General features: G+C 48.4%; 1 protein-coding gene across 1 annotated transcript; it reads right to left on the reverse strand.

Moving 5' to 3' along the window:
* Window positions 1-2777: 2777 nt before the first annotated feature.
* Window positions 2778-6496, reverse strand: ADCYAP1 (adenylate cyclase activating polypeptide 1; the record flags this gene model as incomplete). The annotated part of the gene is made up of 4 exons (XM_082279582.1): window positions 2778-2964; window positions 3790-3885; window positions 4375-4509; window positions 6396-6496. The coding sequence occupies 4 exons, from the start codon at window positions 6494-6496 to the stop codon at window positions 2778-2780; spliced, it is 519 nt and encodes a 172-aa protein (XP_082135708.1).
* Window positions 6497-20287: the final 13791 nt, after the last annotated feature.

Consider the following 20287-nt stretch of genomic DNA (forward strand, 5'->3'; position numbering starts at 1 on the left):
AAAAGATATCCCAGACATGAAACACTGCAGAAGAACGCTGCTTAATAATGAACTAATTAAAAAAACCAAATTAAATGAAATGCAGCTTTCACTGTTAGGTTCTAGATTTCTCTCCCCCAAACATTAGACGAAATTGCATTGGTTACAAAAATTTATTAATACAAACTTTACACACTTTATATAACAGTTATCAAAGTCCTAGTTATAGATATCATGTGTGTAATAATACTTTGTTTAAGTTCTTTTTATATTCATTTGCACACAAAATAAGATCTCCAAGACTAACATCTACCTACTATGACTGTATCTCAAATCTGCTCAAATTTTGGTAAGGCTGTTGGCGTTTCTAAAAAAAAGAACTCGTACAAAGGATAATAACCTAGGTGATCACTTCATAATGCTTGCGACTAGCCACTGAACTCTAACTGATAAGGTCATAAACAAAACGTCAAGAGAGCCCTATGTCATTATACCACAGCCGACACAAACACAGCGCACTCTGCCCATGGCCAAAGAACAGAAGGACGACTAAAACGCAAGCCGATGTGTTGCAGCATCGTAGGGCCACTAAATAGCCATCCGTGAACTCGTGGCGATTTACAAGGTGAAGAGAAGGCACGAAAGCTGCACACTGCGCCCCGCGTCCCTGCGCCCCGGGAGCGCGCTCGGGCGGGCCGGCAGCGCGGGCGGGGCGGCCGGGGCAGCGCGGGCGGGCGGTGCCGGCAGTGCGGGCAGCCCGGACAGCCCGGACAGCCCGGACAGCCCGGACAGGCAGTGCCGGCAACGCCTGCCCGCCCCCAAGGGCTCTGCCCGGCCCGCTCCGCTCCGCTCCTCCCGGCCGGGGAGGGAAGGTTTTACCCGCGAGGGCTTGTTGGGGGGTTGGGGGGTTGCTTTCCGACGTCTTGAATGCGGGGCTCGTTTTGTGTCTTTGGAAAGACTCCTGTAAGGTTTGTGTGGTGAGCTGGAAGGAAGCGGGTACCTACGTGTCCTCCTTCGCTCCCGGCCCGGGCGGGGGACGGAACCAGCCCCCGGGCAGACGGTAAGATAGGAGTCCGTACATAGAGAGATGAGGTGAAAATGGTTTATCTCGTTAGAAACCGGACCACAGGTGAACACTACACATTCTTTTATGACAAAAGTTTGTTTTATGAAATAAATTTTACTAAGCAATAAGCCAGAATGTAGAAAAATACATTTTACCTCCAAACTCAATAAACAAGGAACAAAAACTTTCGTAGTAGTGCATAATTCTTTAGTGGTAGCTACAACAGGGGTTCCTAAACTTGTACAATAAGAGCTTGCATAAAACAGAACAAAGGAGTGAGAGAGCGTTCACAATCTTTTTTTTTTTTTTTTTCCCCAAAAAGAACATAACCCAAAAGGGTGACTCAGATGGGTTAAACAGCGCTCGGAAAAGTTCGAAGAGAGGATGAGAGGCGGGAGGTCCTACAAGAAAAAGCAATCAAATAAAAGAGCAACTCCGACCGAAAAATGCAAAGGCGAGAACCCTGCTCATTATTACACATGATGAGAAGCATGGACAGCACTGGAGAGTAACACACTGTACTTTGCATCCAGGTCCAGTACCGAGCTGCCCGGGGCAGTTGGGTAGCGGATCGGAGGTGGGATCGCCTCGTCTTACCTCGACCCTGCGGCACCGGCTCCGGTACCGGCTCCGGTACCGGCTCCGGCCCCGGGGCGCGCCAGCGGCCGCCCCCGCTCACTTCCCCACTCTTTCCAAACGGATCCTGTCTCTGCTTTGGCTTTGTTCTGCAACTCTGCCCAGCCAGCCAGAAGAGCAGTGCACGGGGCTTAGTACTTACTACCCTTGCTGCTGGTTCGGGATTTGGGGGTTGGGGTTTTGAGTTTGGCTTTTTTTTGGTTTTATTTTGATTTTTTTTGTTGTTATTGTTATTTTAGTTTTGGTTTTTTAACTATTTCTCCCTCCAATAGGCAACAGAGATGCACAATTTGGATCGAGCTGTTGTTTTCACAAGATAATTATCCTCTAAGCTCACTGTTTGAGGATTCACTAATAGAGATACAACTGGAATCAAAGAAAGCAGGAGAGAAAAAAAATAATCGAAATCTAGAAGAAAGGGGACGCTGCCCCTTCAGAGATGCTAGTGGCAAAGGAGCCTGCCTTGAGACTCACCAGGGGAAGAATCTGCTTCACCAATTCTCCCAAATCAATTTCCTCATAATCCCCCTGGGAGCAGGTCATCCTTCTCTATGTACAGTAGCAAATGGTGAAAATTAATGTCTTTGACCCTGTCGTGGATAAAAATACTATCCTTTTAATTTCTGTTACAAAAATAGGAGTAATATTCAAAACAATGATTGTCTTTTTTTTCTATTTATTTTATATAAAAACATAAACAGCTCAGGCGAATTCTTGTTCTTGTGCAGGCTTTTCATGAAGAATTGTTCTTTACTATTCTTAGTAGTATTTATATATATATATTTATATATTATATATAACTTAATGATTGGTCCACAAAGTAGATCTGTGCGTTTCTCTAGTGCTTTTTGTACAAAAGAAAAACAATATTATTATCAAAATATTCATTTAATGGCTTTACTTCATACATAAATACATGTTTAGATAACACAGGAGCGGTGATTGTTCAGTCAGTTTGGAAATGACTTTTGTTTTTTTTAGATTTTGTTGTTGTTGTTATTGGGTTTATCTCTCTCTCTCTCTCTCTCTTTCTCTCTCTCTCTCTCTCTCTCTCTTAGGACTTTGTATACACAGGAGTGGCTGGTTACTCACATCGCTACAAATACGCTACTCGGCGTCCTTTGTTTTTAACTCTTTGTTTATACCTTTTCCCCAGGACTGCTGCTAAGTATTTCTTGACAGCCATTTGTTTCCGGTAGCGGCTGTAGCTGTCCGTGAAGATGCCGTCTATGTGCCGCTTGGTCAGCGGTTCCGCATCGTCCCCCAGGCCGCCGCTGGCACCGCTGCAAGCACCGAGAAGCACAGCTGCATCAGGCGGGGCCGCTCCGCCCCCCTCCGCGCCCCTCCGCACCGCCCCCTGCCCTGCGCAGCCCCGCGCCGGCCTCTGCCCCCGGCGCAACACGTTGCGCGGAAGATGCGCGGGCAGACAAAGGCCGCGCCGAAACCCGCTCCCGACGCGGTGCGCGCAAGTGGCGGCGGAGGGAGAGACAATATCTCCCCGCCATGAATTATTCATTGCGGCCGGGAAAGCTGCTCTCCCTGGGGCTTCATTAACGTGTTACCTTCTGCCGAAGGGCAGCGGGTGGCACCGGGCTCGCCCCTGCCCCGCCGGCGGCGGAGAGCCCCGGGGAGCCCCGCCCGGCGGCTGGGGGTGCGCAGGGGCTGCAACCGAGCCGCCACGGCTGCAGCTGAGCCCTTGATCATCGCTCTCCATAAGCTGCTCCCCTCGGCAAACCGTAAGGGCTGCCCAACTTCTAAATTTTAAATCGGTTGATTATAAAAATTTATAGACATATAGATATAGATATATAGATATATAAACATGAATATATATATATACATGCATGTGTGTATATCTTTATGCCCGGGCGTAGTAACCCAACCAAACCTCCGCGCACACCCTCGCTGACAACCAGGGTCACGCTGCGCCGGGAGCAGCCGTGGGAGGCTGATGCTTGGGGAGCCGGACTCCACCAGACTCATCGCGGGCGCAACACATTCCCGACCCCGCCGGGGCAGCTTTGTTCCCCCCAGCCGCGGCCCTTCCAGTGTCTCCGCTCCAGTAGTACCAACGCCCACCGCGGAAAAGAGCAAGCAGAGAGCCTTACCCGACCCGCTTGGCCATCAGGGAGTGCAGATATTTCCTGGCGGATAACTGGCCCAGGAGTTTCCTGTAGGCTTTGTTGAAGATCCCATCGGCGTGCCTGGGCAGAGGGAAGAGCCCGCGGGTGAGCGGCGAGGCCCGGGAGCCGGCTGCGGCAGGTTGCGGGAGCCCGGGCGGTAGCGGTGACCATTCCCCTCCGCCGGCGAGCGGAGGGCGGCATCTCCCCGCGTCCCCCGGGACCCCTCGTCCCCACCCAGATCCCTCCCCGCCGCGCCCGCTCGGTTCCGCGCCGGCTGGGCATTCCTGCTCCGTTTGCGGGAGCATCGCTAGCCCTCCCCGGCGCGGGCGGCTCCCCGCTCCCTCCCCCGCGCTGCTGGAGGTAAGGAGGCTTTTCCATTTCTTCTGAGCTTTACGCTGGGCACCGGGACCTGGGCAGTATTGTCGTTTGTTTGGGCTCGGGATTTTTATTTTGATGTTGTTGCTCTTTGCTTGTTAGGTATCATTATTATTTTCCCCCCAATCGGTTCTGCCAGAGCCGTTTTTCTCCCTACTCCAAATTCACGCCTGATACCCCGCGAGTTGCAGTCACCTCTTTTCCGGTGGGTAATACAAGGTGTACATCTCGCCGATCATGGAGGACGGATTCGCTATACCGAGGGGCTCGTGGTCGTACGCGAAGTCCTGCAGGGTGTTCCCGTCCTCGTCGTAGACTTCATCCTCCAGCCTGGCAACGAGAGCAGCAAGGAGAAGGAGTCAGCCGGGCTCCGTGGGGCGCTCCGCTCCACTCCCCGCTGCCGGCTTCCGGCTGCCTCGGTGGCCACCCCTCGGCGGAGCCGACCCGGGAGACCCGGGAGCCCCGTCCGACTGCCCCCATCCCCTCCCTACACCCGCCCGCTCCCCATCCCCGCCCTCTCCTCTGCGGGGCAGGACCGCGGAGGAGGGAACACACCCGCCGTCAGACGTGCTCCAAGAAACCCCCCAAACATGCCCCCCCCCTCCCCCCGCCCTCTGCGACCCACGCCCCGGCCCGAGAAACATCCCCTCTCTGCCACAGCCGTGGCTGGTGCTTCCCGAGCGGAGCGCACGCCCAGGCGCGCAGGCTGCCGCGCTGACACGCGTTTGTGTGCCAGGGGCTGGGCGGGAGCCGAGCAGCCTCCGCGGCGGAGACGGGGCGGTGAGCGGCAGCCCTGCCGCCGGGGCCGGGGACCGCGCCCCGCTCCTCCCCGCAGCGCCCTCCGGGACGGGGGGGCTTCGCCTGTTGTTTTTCGTTGAACGGTGCCTCTGCCCTTTGAGATCTCGCCAGTTTTGTGTGTGTCCCAGCCCCCCCAGCCCCCGCTCTCTGCCTCCCTCTCTGCAGTACGATGTAGGTCATTGCACGTTACAGGCAGCTATTTTTGTCTGTGAGCTTTAGCGGAGGTATTAATAATAGATGCCGCTAAAGTGTTTCACTCCTGCTAATTCAGGCGCTTGAATGAAGAAAGCCAGCTTGCTGCCGGCTAATGGCCCCTCAGGCCACTGAGCCCGCTGCCCCCTAGCCGCACTGCCCAGGAAGATGACGGGGGCTGCTCCGAGACAGCTTCGACGGGCTCCCGGTTACTGTAAGGACACCTCGGAGCCCCAAAAAGGACACCCACGTCGGACAACCTTGCGCGCCCGGCATCTCTCCCCCTCCCCCCACCCATCTGCGCTCACCGCACGGCAGTGTCCCCCGCAGAGCACCCCGGAACAGAGCCAAGAGCCGGTGGAGCAGGACGACAGCACCGAGTCCAAAACTCCCCCCAAGCCAAGCAACACCGGTCGCCCGAGCAGGCGACAAGCAGAGTGAGAACAGGCTACCATCGGCCGTCCCGGAACAGGTGCCCTGAGCACCCAGCCTCAGCCCAGCGTAGGAAACTCCTTTGTGCTGGTGCTCCTGGGTGTCCCCCACTCCTGCCCCAAACACAGCGGGGTTCAAACGCTCACTGTGGGACAGCGCAGGCATCAGTCTGCGCTGCAGCCCAGCGAGAACACTCCGAACACAGAAAACTAAACAACCTTGTGCCAGGCCCTTCTCTCTTGGGAAGGGCTGCCATACACAAACAGGTTAACAGGGGAAGAGACTGGATCCCCACCAGTTCCAATGCCGCTACACGAACCATGACAGCTCCCACATGCTTGCAGACAACGGCGCACCCGTCCCCGCGCCCCGCTCCCCCTGAGCCGGACAGGCAATGCTCGGCGCTCACCCTGGGCGAGCTGCGGGCAACCGGAGGCTGCCAAGGGCCCCGCAGGACAGGGGACAGGCGGGGGAGGAGCTTTGGGCCCCGTCGACATGCAGCCGGGACCTCGGCCCGCTCGCGCCAACACGCAGAAGATCAGGTCCCCCACTCCCGGGGAAAAGAGGCCGTGGGTCACAGTACCGGGGTACCGAGGAGCGGACCTGGGGGGTGCCAGTGCTGCAGGCGGAGGGGGTGGGCACATAGCCCAAGTGGAGGGGATTTCCTTTGATGACTCCCCTCCACATCCCCTTTCATTTTCCTCCCCAGTAAGATTCCGCTGCCCTTAGCTAAGCTGGGGCAGCAGGGGGCTGGAGTGGTCCCGGCGGAGCTCCCGGACGGGGGACAGACCTACCTGAGCGCCGGGTACTGAAGTCCGGCCGCAGGTGAGCAGTAGACACTGCAGTGCATTATTATGCCATAGACCAGGAGTGCTAAGATCGCTTTGCTACACATTGCCACTCTGTGCGGGAGGGAAAGGAAACTGCTGTCAAAAAAAAAAAAAAAAAAAAAAAAAGGAAAAAACCCCCCAAAAACAAACAAACAAAAATATTTCACGAACAAAAACCCAAACAAACCGCCCCACGGCTCACCAACCCCCTGCCGGAAAATGAGGCAGCGCGGCCCCGGGGGACAAGCGCCCTGGGCAGCCGGGTGCCGGCGCGGAGCGGCACGGAGAGGAGCAGAGCGGTGCCCGGCGCAAAGAGCTGCGGCCGCCGCCCGCCCCGTCGGTGCCCGCCTGCCCGCCCGCCCGCTCGCCCCGGGACCGCTGCGGGAAGGCCCGGCGAGCCACCTCGTGTCCTTACCATTAAACTCTAGACACCCGGCACTGAGAGCGTTTGGCTGCGAAACTAAAACGGCAGGTCTTGGGGGAAAAAAAAATAAAGACCCAAAATAGGGAGGGGGAGAAATCGAGCTCTCTCCCAAGTTGCGTCCAAAAGGAGTTAAAACCCTCGTGACATCGCCTCTCCGATGGGCGAAGGACCCGCAGGATGCAGAAGATGCAGAAGCGACAGCAGTTAGTTGTTTGCTGGTTTTAGGGCAATCCACTCCAAAAAGAAAAAGAAAGATAGGAGGAGGGGGGAAAAGATAAAGGAAAAAAGTTTGCAGGTAGCAGCACAGATCTGGAGTGGAGTCTACAAGGGAATGGAGAAGGAGGGATGGAGCGAGATGTCGCTGAAGAACGGAGCGCTAGGGAAGAGGGAAGAGAGCGAGCGAGCCCGGGAGGGAGCGGAGGCGGGAGCCGCGGGCTTGCTGCGTGCGATGTTGTCTTCCCCAGATCTCTCCCCTCACTGAGCGCCTTCAGCCTTCTTCTCTTCTTTTCCTGCTCGGTGGCTCCAAACTTGACCAGCCTTCCGCAGCCTTCCGTCTGATACGCAATTAGCAAGTAAATCTTTGCAAACACCCCGCTTCAGCAAGAGCCCTCTTCGTAAACATTTGCCTGCTTGTTACCTTAGAGGACGGGCAATATTGTTTGTTGCCCCCGTAGTGGTGTCCGGATTTTTATTCATGAATCAAATGCCTTTTTTTTTTTTTCCTCAGTCACGTAATAATCGGGTATCAGAAAAGACGTCACCACCCCAATTCCTCAAGGAACACAGTTCTGTGTCGTCCTCAAAGATGAGCTTATCAGGAGTCATAAAGCTTCTTCATAAACACCAACTCACACTTCCCCCCCCCCCAAAAAAAAAAAAAAAGAAAAATAGAAAAAGAAAACCTAACAACCAAACAAACACGCAGAAACCCCCCACCGCACAAACATAAAAGGATGTTCGCCACGGTAAAGTTTTACCTGACGTGGGAAGGGAAGCGGAGGAGAGCAGTTAGGGGTGGGGTGGGGGTCCCCGGGCTTGTTGGACTCTCCCACGTCTTTGCTGCCTGTCTTTCCGCGGGGCCAGCTCACCCCACACGCAGCCCGGGGCCGCCCCTGGGCGCAGGCCCCCTCGGAGCCGCCCGGCTCTGAGAGCGCAGGCGGAGCAGCCCCGGGGCGGAAGCCCCCACTTCCGCGGAGATTTGAGAATCTAAGTGCCTTTTTTTTTTTTTTTTTCTTCCGAAGCCCCCTCTTTTATTTTTTTTCTTTTTCTTTTACTTTTACTTTTTTTTTTTTTAAGGACTGTTAATATTGTTCCCATTACACAAGGCTCCCCCCGGGGAAACGAGCAGTGCTGTGACAGCTCTGCGTGTATTGAAGCCGCCCGGCGTAGAGGACAAGCCCCACGGCCGCGCAAGGAGGGTCCCACCCGCGGCCGGCGCTGCCCGGCGATGGGGGCGGCGGCTTTTCCCCCCACTCCCCCGGCCCGACCCTCTCGTCTCTCCGCCTCGTGCAGAGACAGATGAGCTGCTCGGAGCGCTTGGCAGAGCGGGAGGGAAGAGCATCGCCATGAGGAAAAAAAAAAAAAAGTTGATTTGCCGGAGGGACCGGGAAGGAAATCCCTTCTCTGGGGACTTCCCCGCCGCCGGAATAATTTTCCCCCGAAGTGATGCGCCGGGCGCGGGCCACCGGCGGGCTCCCAGCCGCTGCAATTGCTGCTCGTCTCCACGTTCCCCTCCCTCCGCGACCGAAAATGTGCCCTTCATTTCCGAGAATTACCCAGAGAAATCCAGGCTGGAAGAGCCATTACTAGACATTTTAATTATTGGGATCATAAGCAGAGCGTTCAGGAAGCAGCAATAATATAGTTCTCCTGTTTCCTATTTGAATGGGTTTGGTGTAACATGCTTGGATGAGTTATTTGAGCCCAAATCGATTTCTCAAAAACAACAACAACAAAAAACACACCATACAATTACATTCCTATTACGGTCATTTAAGGTTGCAATACTTTCCGGAGATAAAGGAAATTTGACGTGAATGAATGATTCCCGTAGAAATGGCCAACGACGCGAACCCGGGCAGGGATGCAGGGCTAGGGACGGAGCGGGACACTGTCCCCGTTGTCACTCTGTGCCGGGCGTGTCGGGTCGGGAAGGACCGCCGGCAGGAGAAGGGACGGGGCAGGGCAGGGCGCCCGGCGGGGCCGCTGGGGAAGCGGTCACCCTACCGCTCCCGCTGGGAAGAGGTCACCCCACCGCTCCCGCTGGGAAAAGGGTCACCCCACTGCTCCCGCTGGAGAAGGGCATGCCGCGTCTCCCGCTGTGGAAGGGGACACCCCACCGCTCCCGCTGGGGCAGGGGTATCCCACCGCGCCCGCTGGGGCAGGGGCAGCCCGCGGCTCCCCGCGCCGGGCCGGCACCGCGCTGGAGCTTCCCCGCCGCTCCCCGCGCCCCGCGGGCGCGCACGGTCCGTGAGCGGAGGGCGCCACCGCGCGGGCAGCTGCGCACCTGCGGCCGCCGCCGCGGAGCCGCTGCCGGGCCCGAGCGGCGCTGCTCCGTGCCCCGGCTGGGGCGGGCTGCGGAGAAACCCCCGCGACCCCGCCGAGCTCCCGGGCCCGGCTGTGAGCGAGACCAGCGGGAAAAGGCTGTCCGCTGCTCCCCTTCGCCGGGCTTTGGGGGCTGGTGGGGTTTGTGGTGGGGTTTTTTTGGTTTCCTTTTTAATGACTCTGCGGTAGCAGGTGTAAACACGGCCTTTTCTAGAAACCGGTGTGGCAAGGGTTGCATGAATCATGTCAGTATGGAGGCCTGAACACACACTCCGCCTAAAGAACAAGAAAAAACATTCCTTCTTTCCGAAGAGACTAGACACACACAGGCAATACATTTTAAAGCTGTGTCTGTTTTCTCTTTAGGAGAGCTACTTTCAGCTACTTTGGACATACACAGCCACATTTCCTTTCCTCTGTCCCCACTCCCCTAGATCCTTACAGAAAGTACTAGGATGCCTGAAATAACAGTCATCAACAGCACAGAGCTAGAGATTCCCATAAAACAAACTTGAAGCTACAGACCCCACACAGAGACCCAGTGCCACCCTGGTGGTACTGTGCATGCAGGAGCAATGTCAGGATGGTTTGCAAAAAATGCATCTTCTAAGCTCTCATTTATGGTGAGTAACTCACACACAGTTCATGCCAACAGAAGTTTCATAGCATCTCATTCTGTGTCACAGGGGTGTGTGTGCAAGGTGAATGTGATTATGACATGAATGCAGTTTAGGCTGAGGAAGTAAAGGTTTAAATCTGGTCTCTGAGTACAAGTAAATTTCTTGATAACTCTGTCATTTCAAGGCTGACAGAGATTTAAGGTATATAATACTGGCCTCTAGGGCAAATTCCTAAGGCAGCATCTGAAGAAAAGCAGAGGATTTTTTATTGGCAGAATTTCTTTCATCTTCCTCCTACCATTTTAAATTAGACCTTTTAAGTTATCTGACTATTCTACTATTCTATTCTGCCACACTATTCTATTTTAAATATCTATTTTATTAACTAGAGCATTATCATTCTATAGAAGTTTCTAGGGGAGCTTACATCCTGTGAGCCTTGTCAAGCCTGACTGTGGCTGACTGCAACTGAGTGCTGGAAACCTTGCTGCTATAACTCTAATTCGAAGGAACATATTTCATCATATACCATGATGGGCATCTTTTTGACTCCTCGGAAACCCCCTTTCTATATTTATGCATATTTTATAAAAAATACTATGAGCAATTTATCAAACTGCCAGAAACTGTGTTGATCCATAAAGCCTGATATCTCATACACACTGATTGGATGTCCAGCCACTATATTCATATTTTCTCAGTATGTCCCAAACAGCTGCATATTATAAAAAGAACCTGGAAGAATTGATGTACCTGATAATTTTATCATGAAAGGGCACATGTATTTCTGCCAATACAGAAAAGGATGAATTGTTCTTTCCCAAAAGCAAGCAATCTTGCCAAACCAGCTCTCTCTCTCACACACACACATACGCTGTGGGTTTATGATCTATCTTGTTATTTATCTCTGCCCAGGCCTCCTTTCTTACTGGGGTGGTTTGGGAATCCTATTGCTGATCAGTATGCTAATGAATACTTGTCTGCATCAGTTTCATAAACACCTTTTCTTGGGTTTCCTGACTCCTCCTCCTCCCCAAGGGCCAGCTCCTTGGAAGGATGAACGTGTCAGAGGGGAGATTAACCTATCCATGAAGTCATTCAGCTGTAGCTGTGGTCATCTGAAAAAGGCTAATTAGGGATAGCCTGGCAGCACAACAGAAGTTATTATGGCTCAAGCACAGCTTGGCAGACATTTCAGCACTTTCAGCTGAGACATGTCACCTGCAGCAGAGGTGGGAAAGTCCCACTTTCCTCCTGGAGGCTAGATGTCAATCCACTCAGTAAGAGAGACAGCTGAAGCATTTCATTCGCTGAGTTGTTTTTCTTTTATTAAACCATTCCCTCTAATGCTTTCTTTAGGTAAAAGCAGCAAAATGCTTAGGCACACTGTCGGCAGCATAAACATCTGTGTTCTTTATCATGTCCAAAGGGACAAAGCTGCAATCCAGACAAGCTTGGTTACCCAGGGATGCCCTGGGCAGGATGCACAAGCTCCAAAAAAAGCCAGAGAATGACAACCAGGGACAGTACTGGAACTACAAATCTCTCAAGAGATGATAGAGGCAAGCCTCACCTGGTGGCCAGAACCCTTGCCAGCCTCTTTGCATGTGACCACCAAGCATTAGCAAAATCTCTGTGAGAATCTTCCAGATAATTCCTTGCTTCCTTTTATAACCTTACTTCCAAGCAAACAGTTAAAAAAGATGGGCTGGTTTTTTTTTTCTTTCCCTCTCTCAAGTGAGGAGGCAGAACAGTACTTCCCAGGGCAACAGCATAAGAGCACCAGCAGTCCAGTCATTCTGCTCTTGCCTCTGCCTGGAACTCACAGTGAGAGGCAAGGCCAGTGGACTGCCTGTGTCTTGCATGATTGCCCACACAGAAGCTCAGTGTTCGATCTTACCCTGTGGGTGTCCTCCTCCCCCTATTCAGTAAATGAAGGCAGATGACTTCAACAACACAAAGGAAGAATCATTCCCATCCAAACACAAAGGCAAGAAAATCACTTTCTAAATAAATGAATGACCAAACAGTGGACTTGGTTTCACAAGGAGGTACCGTCATGCTATGCCTGTGACAGAAAATTTCCTTGGATGACCAATAGATTTATTTATAATCCCAGATAAACTCATATGGTCCAAGAGAAGAAAAGAATTGTCCTTCATGCTTTCTGACAGTGGTTCTTTGATCAATCATTTATATATGAAAAATAGAAAAATAAATTATGAAAGGCAAACAACAACAACAAAGGACTTCTTTTAAGACTTAATATTCCAAAGACCTATTCCACTAAAGCCAGCAACATATAAAATGCCACAAAAGACCTCACTAGTCCACAGTGAGGCAGAAAAAAGGCTTTAGCACTGGAAGCAGATATATACCCACTCTCATTTCCATTTGATCCAGTGTTCAGGGGGAAGGTAAACCCTTAAGCATATTGAATATACAAAGCTTCACAAGTGCTGCCAAGATACAATAATTTATACTGTACAAATAGCAGACACAATATTTTTGTTTTCCAGGTTGCTTTAGATACAGCTGTAGCCCCAGGTGAATGACAAGTTCTGGTTTTGTACCCAAATGTGGCAGAATTTTGGGTACACCTTTAGAAACAGTGGGACTGCTACGTGCCTGTGTCCAGAAACAAAAATCCATCTGTAGTTCTGAGGTATTGCTAATGGCATAGCTAAAGTTATTCATAGTTTAGATTTACCAGAAATAGTTGGAACAAATTAATAATGAATTAGAACATTTCTTATCATCGCAGGGAGCGAGAGGGAATAAATAGAACCATCCATATTTTCTTATTACAAAACAGTGTGCAGCCTATTACCAAACACTAATTTAGTGTTGCTTGTGCTGGAAAACTGTTGAAGGGTCCCTGGCTCCTGACAGTGCAGCTTAATTCAGTCTGACGGGAGCAAGGCTGCACAGAAGCAGTCCAGGGCGGGCAGGTGAGGACCATCCCAACAGGGGTGAATCCCAGCCTGCCAGAGCCAGGCGCCGCTCAATAATTCCAATTAACCATGCTAAAGATGACAGAGACAGGTCACGCAGAGCCCAGTAAATATCAATCAGAGCCACATATTCTGATGAGAGAATAACAAAGTCTTTCTCATTAAGGAAAAGAGAAAAGACGTTTGGTTGGGTGTAGAAGCCTGTCCTTGGTGGCTTGTACACCCTACAGTGCAGCCTCTGCCTTGTGGGGCTGCAGCCCATGCTGGCCGCAGCCAAAATTGCCTTGAGCATGGGAGCCCTTCACATGGCTTAGCTCCCTGTTTTTTGCATAGTGAGCAACAGGGAGAGCTCCCACATCCCCTGGCAGCACAGGAGGGCCTGTGCGACACCAGATGCACAGCTCCAGAGATGTGGGGTGAAACTGGGGAGCTGGGTTTGCTGGCCTCCTGGGTTTGCCATGAGCTGGCTGGACAGCAGACACTGGGATCACCAGCCAGACACTGGGGCCAGGAAACAGTACATAATCTTTGTCTGTTGTCATAACTTAAATAAAGTACTCTAGCCTACTTAGCCTAAAGGAAAATGTGCGGTTCTTAGTTTTTATATTTAACGATAGCACAAAGAATTTCTTTGTGTGTGGCCTTATGGTCCGATCCATCTCTATCTTCTAATAAAATGTATTTCTGTAACAGCTGAGGCAATTAATCACTTAAACAGAATTGGATTACAATCTCCATTACTAGAAAATCTTTAAAGTCAGGCTTGCTATCTTTCTAAAAGATCTCAAGCTATCGAGCCATTCTTTGTCCTGCTTTATGCAAAGGTCAGACTGGATGTTCATAATGGCCTCTTCTAATGTCAAAAATCGGTCTCTGACCCTTGTAATGCCACTCACTGATTTCAGACAGAACTGCACTGGATTTATTGACCCTTCTCATTAGGAATGAAGATTGTCTGCAGAAACTCCTATGCGATTTCATAACTCCAGGTACATGTTTATTGAGCTCATTATGTAAATACTTATGGCTTTAGTCAGTTTTGAATTTCATAGGAGTTTGCAGAGCACAGAACAAACCAGAAATTGCCAGGACATTGCAAGACTGAACTCACTCTTTTGATTCCCAGATCTGTGTTCAGTCTCCAGAGGTAACTGTATATGTCAATAGCAACAACATAATGATAAACCACGATACTTCGTAGATATGTTTTAAATCCTGAAACTTAAATATGGTATTTTTCACTGTAATGAAAATATATTTCCTGGGGATTTTTTGCTTCCAAGTGCAATCATATTATTGACTTTGAAATGTGCCTTCAGAAAAGAAAAATAAATAAGTTATTTGCATATAATTTGGGGTGATTCTCTGACATATGCTACCCTACAGCAAACCCAATTTTCCTCTAAGCCTCAGTAACACTTGAGATTGTTCTAAAAGGTATGTTGGTTTTAGCTGTCTGTAAAGAATATTTTACCGTTGCATAAATAACTTTAGCTAGTTTCTCTGATGAAATACCTGAGTGTGACATGAATTTGCTCTGAAACACAATAGACAACAAGTTTGAGCAAGGAAATTAAGAAATAACATCTTATCATCTAATGCTAACACTTAAAGGTGTTTTGGCTTTTGGGTTTGGTTCTGGTTTGATTTTTTTAGTAAGAACTTGTCCTGGGTTGCAGTGTATTCTATTACCTTCCTCATGAGCTGTTGAAACCAGGTGGGGCAGTGTTTCCTTGCCTCCTCCCCCCAGACTACCTCTCTGTTAATGGCCCATCATTGTCCTGCCGCATGACTCATAGATAACTCCCTCTGGACTATCATCTGTTAATGAGCCTAATCAACACTTGGCCTCGTGACTCATTACCCCATTGTGAGATGCTCCACCCAGAGGGAGGAACCAAGCATCCCAGCGTGGATATAATCTGAGATTCTGAACACCTCATACACTCTTCCCATTGGATTCCCAGAGGACAGGAGCTACATAGCCACCACTGGACCTTCCGAGGAAGAGCAGACCCTTCTACAGGATCACTCTTCAACAGAACCACAGCCACCACTTCAGAAGGACTGCAGCCACCGTTTTACCAGACTGCTACTGCCACCCTGACTAACAGGGTGTCAGGTTGTATCCTGACTCTGTCAGTTTGAACCAGTGTTTCTGCCTTTTTTTTTTTTAATTTCCCTATTAAGTCGTTATTCTGACTTGGTGCCTTCCATTGGTTTGTTTTCAAGCTAGTACAGGACTCCACAAGGAGACACCTTTATATGTTTCACATACCTTTCTGGGATAAAATCATCACATTCAAAAGAAAGCCATTGTCCAGAACATTATTTATTCAAACATCTCCTCTATGGAAAGTAAATAACTCTGGTTTTAATGCAGCTCCTAACCCTTAGATCAGTTCTACCAGTTTTGTTCTGAGACAGGAATTGCTTCTGATGTACTGTTCATTTCCACATAGCCTTTCTTTCATTCCTCCCATTCCTAATGCAGAATATTTTTATATTGTTATCACAGAGGTACAACAAAGTAAACCTTGTTTACTACAAGATAAATACTGGAATATGAGATTAAATTCTGTTTATGAAAGGGGAAAATATTTGTTCAGTACTGAGAAAATTCTGCTAAAACCTCCATGTCACAGATTTAGAAAAAAAATATTATCTTTTATTTTGGATGAAAGACAAGCTGCATGTGGTCTGGTGATGATATGCCCATACTTAATGTGGGTTCCTCATACTTATAAAATAGGCTACAATTATGCAATAAATTTAATCCAAATGCATTATCACTAATCTTACAATATTCTTGTAAGTCATATATTTATTAATATATTACATCTGTTTCATCCAATAAAGTATGAAATACATCAAACTCAGTGACTTTCGTGGGAGCACACAGCTAAAAAACATTAATAGTTCCAAAGCAAATACCTGACCCCATTGATGTCAAAGGCAAAGATCCTGATAACTTAAGTGCGGTCAGATGATCACCTTTGGTAATCTGACTCCAATTTTTTTGCAAGTGTTGAAAGTTTACCACTCAGGAATAATACTTCTCGTGCCTCCAAGTACTCAGTGCCACTAATCTATAAAGTAAATATCTGCCAGCGAGTTCTGTCATGAATTCAAGGGAGACTAGTGTTTAGCCCCTATGAAGAGTGATTTTAGTTGAAGAAATTCCTGTCTCAGCTCCCAAACTTGTAGTCATTAGGTGATGGTCTCCACCAGGGCCTGTAGAAATCATCAACGCTAAAATGGCAAAGAAAATATCTCCAAGAAAAAGAAAATGTACAGTCAATGACATGAAACACTAGTGAATTCATGTATTTGTTGCTAGTTTTAAGATGATTAATAACCATGAACTAAACTAAAAAGAATTAAAACCACTTTACTCATCCTCTGAGAACAAGGTAATCAAAGGAGACTTTGCAACTGAGTAAAAGCTGTCCTTCAAAAGAAATCTTTCCCCATCTTCCAGTGTTGATTAGTGAATAATACTGCTAGTCATTACACTCAATAGAGTTGTTGTCCTTCCTTGATTTTCATGAGGGAAGAAGAGGCAGTAAGGAGAGCTGAATCACAAGTTTTCCTCATGTTTTTTCTTAATGCACAGAACTTCTCTGGAAAACAGTGACAGGTAAAGTCAGCACAGTCACTGAAGTGCATTAGAAAGATGGCAAAAGTTCCCAAGCATTGATCCACAGACAAAGAGTACAAACTTGGTATTAGGATGTGAAGAAAAGTGTAATGCCCAATGATTCCTCTTGTTTTCAACATCTGCATTTAGTTTAAGTATTTAAACCTATAGTAAGTACTTTTTCAGGATCACTCCTCACCTTTTCTATAGATTCCACAGGATGAGAGACAAACCACCTCAGAATGCATGATTCATGGTTATAAAACTCAGAGGTGTTAACTGGGAAAAGTGTTGCAAAACAGTACATCCTGGAGGTATTTTGTGCTGCACTACATTAGTCCAAAATGAGCCTGCAACAAAAGGAAAGCTGTGCTTGAAGAAGAAAACATTTCCTCTACTCCAGTTAGGTATTATAAAACTGAAAGGTCACAGAGATATTAAAATCCATTTTTTTTAGCTCGTAAGAAATGGAGAAAAGGTGAGGGGGTGGTGGAGTTCTCCATTCAAATGGTTTTTTCAGAAGAAGCAAGGTGGATTGAAGTCAGGTACAGCTCTTTAATTCCACAGAGGTCTGTGAGCAAAGAACTTATATTTGCTTTAGCTCACAGCTGCTGCCTTACTTTTGCTGAGCACTGCATATGTGTAACTCCCAGTGAACTATTCCATGTCACTAATATCCTTACACGGCCTGGAGTCCTATTTAGAAAAGCAGCAAGTTTTAAATAAATGAATACAACAAATAGGAATGCTGAATGTTTGCCTTCCTTGGGACTGGGCTGTTAATGGCACCTGCATAGTACTGGCTGTAGGAACTGTTTATTTCACAATATCTTAAACTTTTAGATTGTTTTTCAGGTGAAATGTTAAGGCAGATCGAAAGGAAAACTTCTATGGATGACACCTTCACACTGCTTTCCCAACAGGACCAGCAGAAGCTGTACCTCTGATAGAAGCTCCTAAACATTTTTCGCACAAAGCATCTGAAAGTAAGTTATAAGGAAAACCCTGTCTGTGAATGAAGCAGTACTGCAGAGAAATCAATGAAATTCACACAGACATATTGCAAAGAAGATCTGTAGTGCACGTTTTAATAACTCAGCACCGGATTCTCTCTCTTTATTTCACATCCTCATCACTCAGTTTTGCTTTGGCAAAAGCTACAGCAGTATGAGACGCATCCATCTATCCTGTCCTGTCCTGTCCACCTCCAGAAAGCCATAAGTGTCACAGATGCATCATACACAACAAAGTTATCAGAAATAAAGCAAGGAGGGGTGAGAGAAAACCCAATTTTATTGCCACCTTAGCATCACCGAGGTGCTGGTGCAGAAGGTTGTGGCAGACTCCTGTGCGATTTTCTCATTTTCCTGGCTGTTAGATTTGTTACAGATTAGGCTGGGAGCAGCAAGACTAGAAGAGTCGAATTGGGAATATCTGCTGTTTGCTTGCTCTCTCATGGCCCAGTTTCTTAGACCTGTTGTAGGCACAGGAGTGCTGTGGGCACGGGGTACACTTGTCCCAGCAGACACTGGGGGTCTGGCCAGCTTAGGCAAGGCTTGACATCTTACATGTTTGAGAGGCATCTTCCAATGCCACGGACCATACAAGACAAAAAGGGATGGCCATCCCGAGAGGATCTGAGAGACAACAGGAAGGGAGGATTTGTGCAGGAGTAGGAGTACACACAGGCTGGTTTTCATTTAGTCAGACTGAGAAATAGCAGCCTCAAGGACATAGCAACCCTGGTTTTTGCACACAACAGTCCTTAGATGCTGTCCCACAAACAGCTCTGCAGGCCGGCGGAATTCAGCGCACCGTGGGAGTACGTGGCCAGATGCTCCTTGATGGCAGATACTGGGCGGGGGAAGCGCAAACCCCTCGTGCCACCTTGTGGCTGCTGGATTACAGCTGGCACAGGGGGATGCCACCCCTCCTGCTCCAAGCCACGCTCTTACAATAAAAGCACTTTTGCCTCCTGCGAGCTTTGGGGACGTCAATCTCTCACTTTCGGGCGGGTGTGAGCCCTCACCCCGACCATCTCCTACAGGCGCATTAAGGGGCCTGAGTCATCCTGAGGTGCACTGGGAAGCAGCAAACAGTCTCCAAGGCGAGCAGGGGCAGGCATGAGTGCCGATCCCACAGGCTGTGCCTGCGAGCCCAATGGAAAATCGCCTCCCGGTTTGGGTACACGATGTTCTAAGTGCGCTCTGTGACTGGCCATGGTGAGAAAAACATTTTCTTGTTCTCTCCCAGTGCATTATGAAAACCCACTAAAAGGTGCTTTTCACGCCACAAAACCTTTTAAGAGGATTCTGTCAACACAAAAGCAACATTGATAGCAGTTGCCTTTAAAAGTACTTGAGTCTTCAAACTCTGAAATGTGCTTCTTAATTTTATTTTTTTTTAGTTGGTTTTTTTTTTTTTTTTTTTTTAGTTTTCCAGACTTGGTCTACTACCAGGCTTCAGAGAAATGTTTTCTGTAATTGCATGAGTAAGAAAATGCATTGTGAGATTAATGCACATAACAGTTATTAAAACAATTTGTAAATGTATTGTCCACAAAATGGATATTAAAACACATGGATCTTTGCCTCAGTAATAAAATAAAATTGTTGTAGGGAATTTTGTCAGAGATATTGAGAGGACTATGAGACCCATTTGCATGTGGCGCACATGGCCCTGGTCATGTCACCAAGGGGTCACAGTTTTCTGCTGTATTTCTTTTCTCTTCTCCTTTACCCTTCATTCATATGTATTGGCACCCTGGCACTGGATGATAGGATGCACAAAGCCGATTTTTCTAACAGAGATTTTCCTCTGCTTCTGATGATATTAAGAAGTAAGTTGCCACACAGAAAGCATTATGCCCATCTCACATACTTCAAATACAATGCTGCCATTTCTGTCTCTTGGAAAACATATGGATGGGCCACCACTTTCACCCTTTCATCTCTCAGCAACTAGGGAAGCAATTTTTGATAAAATAGGATGGGCACTCAGAGTTCTGTCTCCTGCAACTTCTTTCTTAGCTTTCATTCTGATAATCTCATTACTGTAAAACTTGTGTAAATGCTTCCTACAGAGCCATTTCAGCACCAGAATTTGCAAGTAAAAGCAGTCAGTTAGTTTATAAATTATGTGTCTTCCATATTTGGGAAACAACGTATAGCTCTGCACACTGCAGCAGGCAGTTAAGGAAGAAAAAACTAGAAAATCTTAGTGTTGGTACTGCTGAGAAGGAATCATGTGCCAGTCGCTTTTTGTGCTGAGAGAAACAAGTATTACAGTAAGGAAGAGTTCACTGTTTGGAATAGTACCAAACAGGAAATTATTTTTTATTTTAAAAGGTTTTTATTTGTTCATTCAATAGGAAGCATCAAAGATGCTAGCAGCTAAAAATTAATCAGTCTGCACCAAAATATCCTGCTTCCAGAAATAATCATGCAAGTGATAAAACCACTGGTCATCTGTTGCTTTGCAAAACTTTTTCAATTTCTAAGATGGCAATCCACAGCTTGCATCAATGTCTTATCCAGCAGAGATTAGCCAACCTGGTTGGACAGCCAGTAAAAATGAAATTTCAGATATTCAGGATCAATTCATTCCCTGAAGACTGTGGAGCTCAGGTTGACTGCCAACCCTGACACCTACCAGTAAGAGTTACATTGCAGTGC

Source organism: Coloeus monedula (genome assembly GCF_965178545.1).
Source record: "Coloeus monedula genome assembly, chromosome: 1".
NCBI classification, from domain to species: Eukaryota; Metazoa; Chordata; class Aves; order Passeriformes; family Corvidae; genus Coloeus; species Coloeus monedula.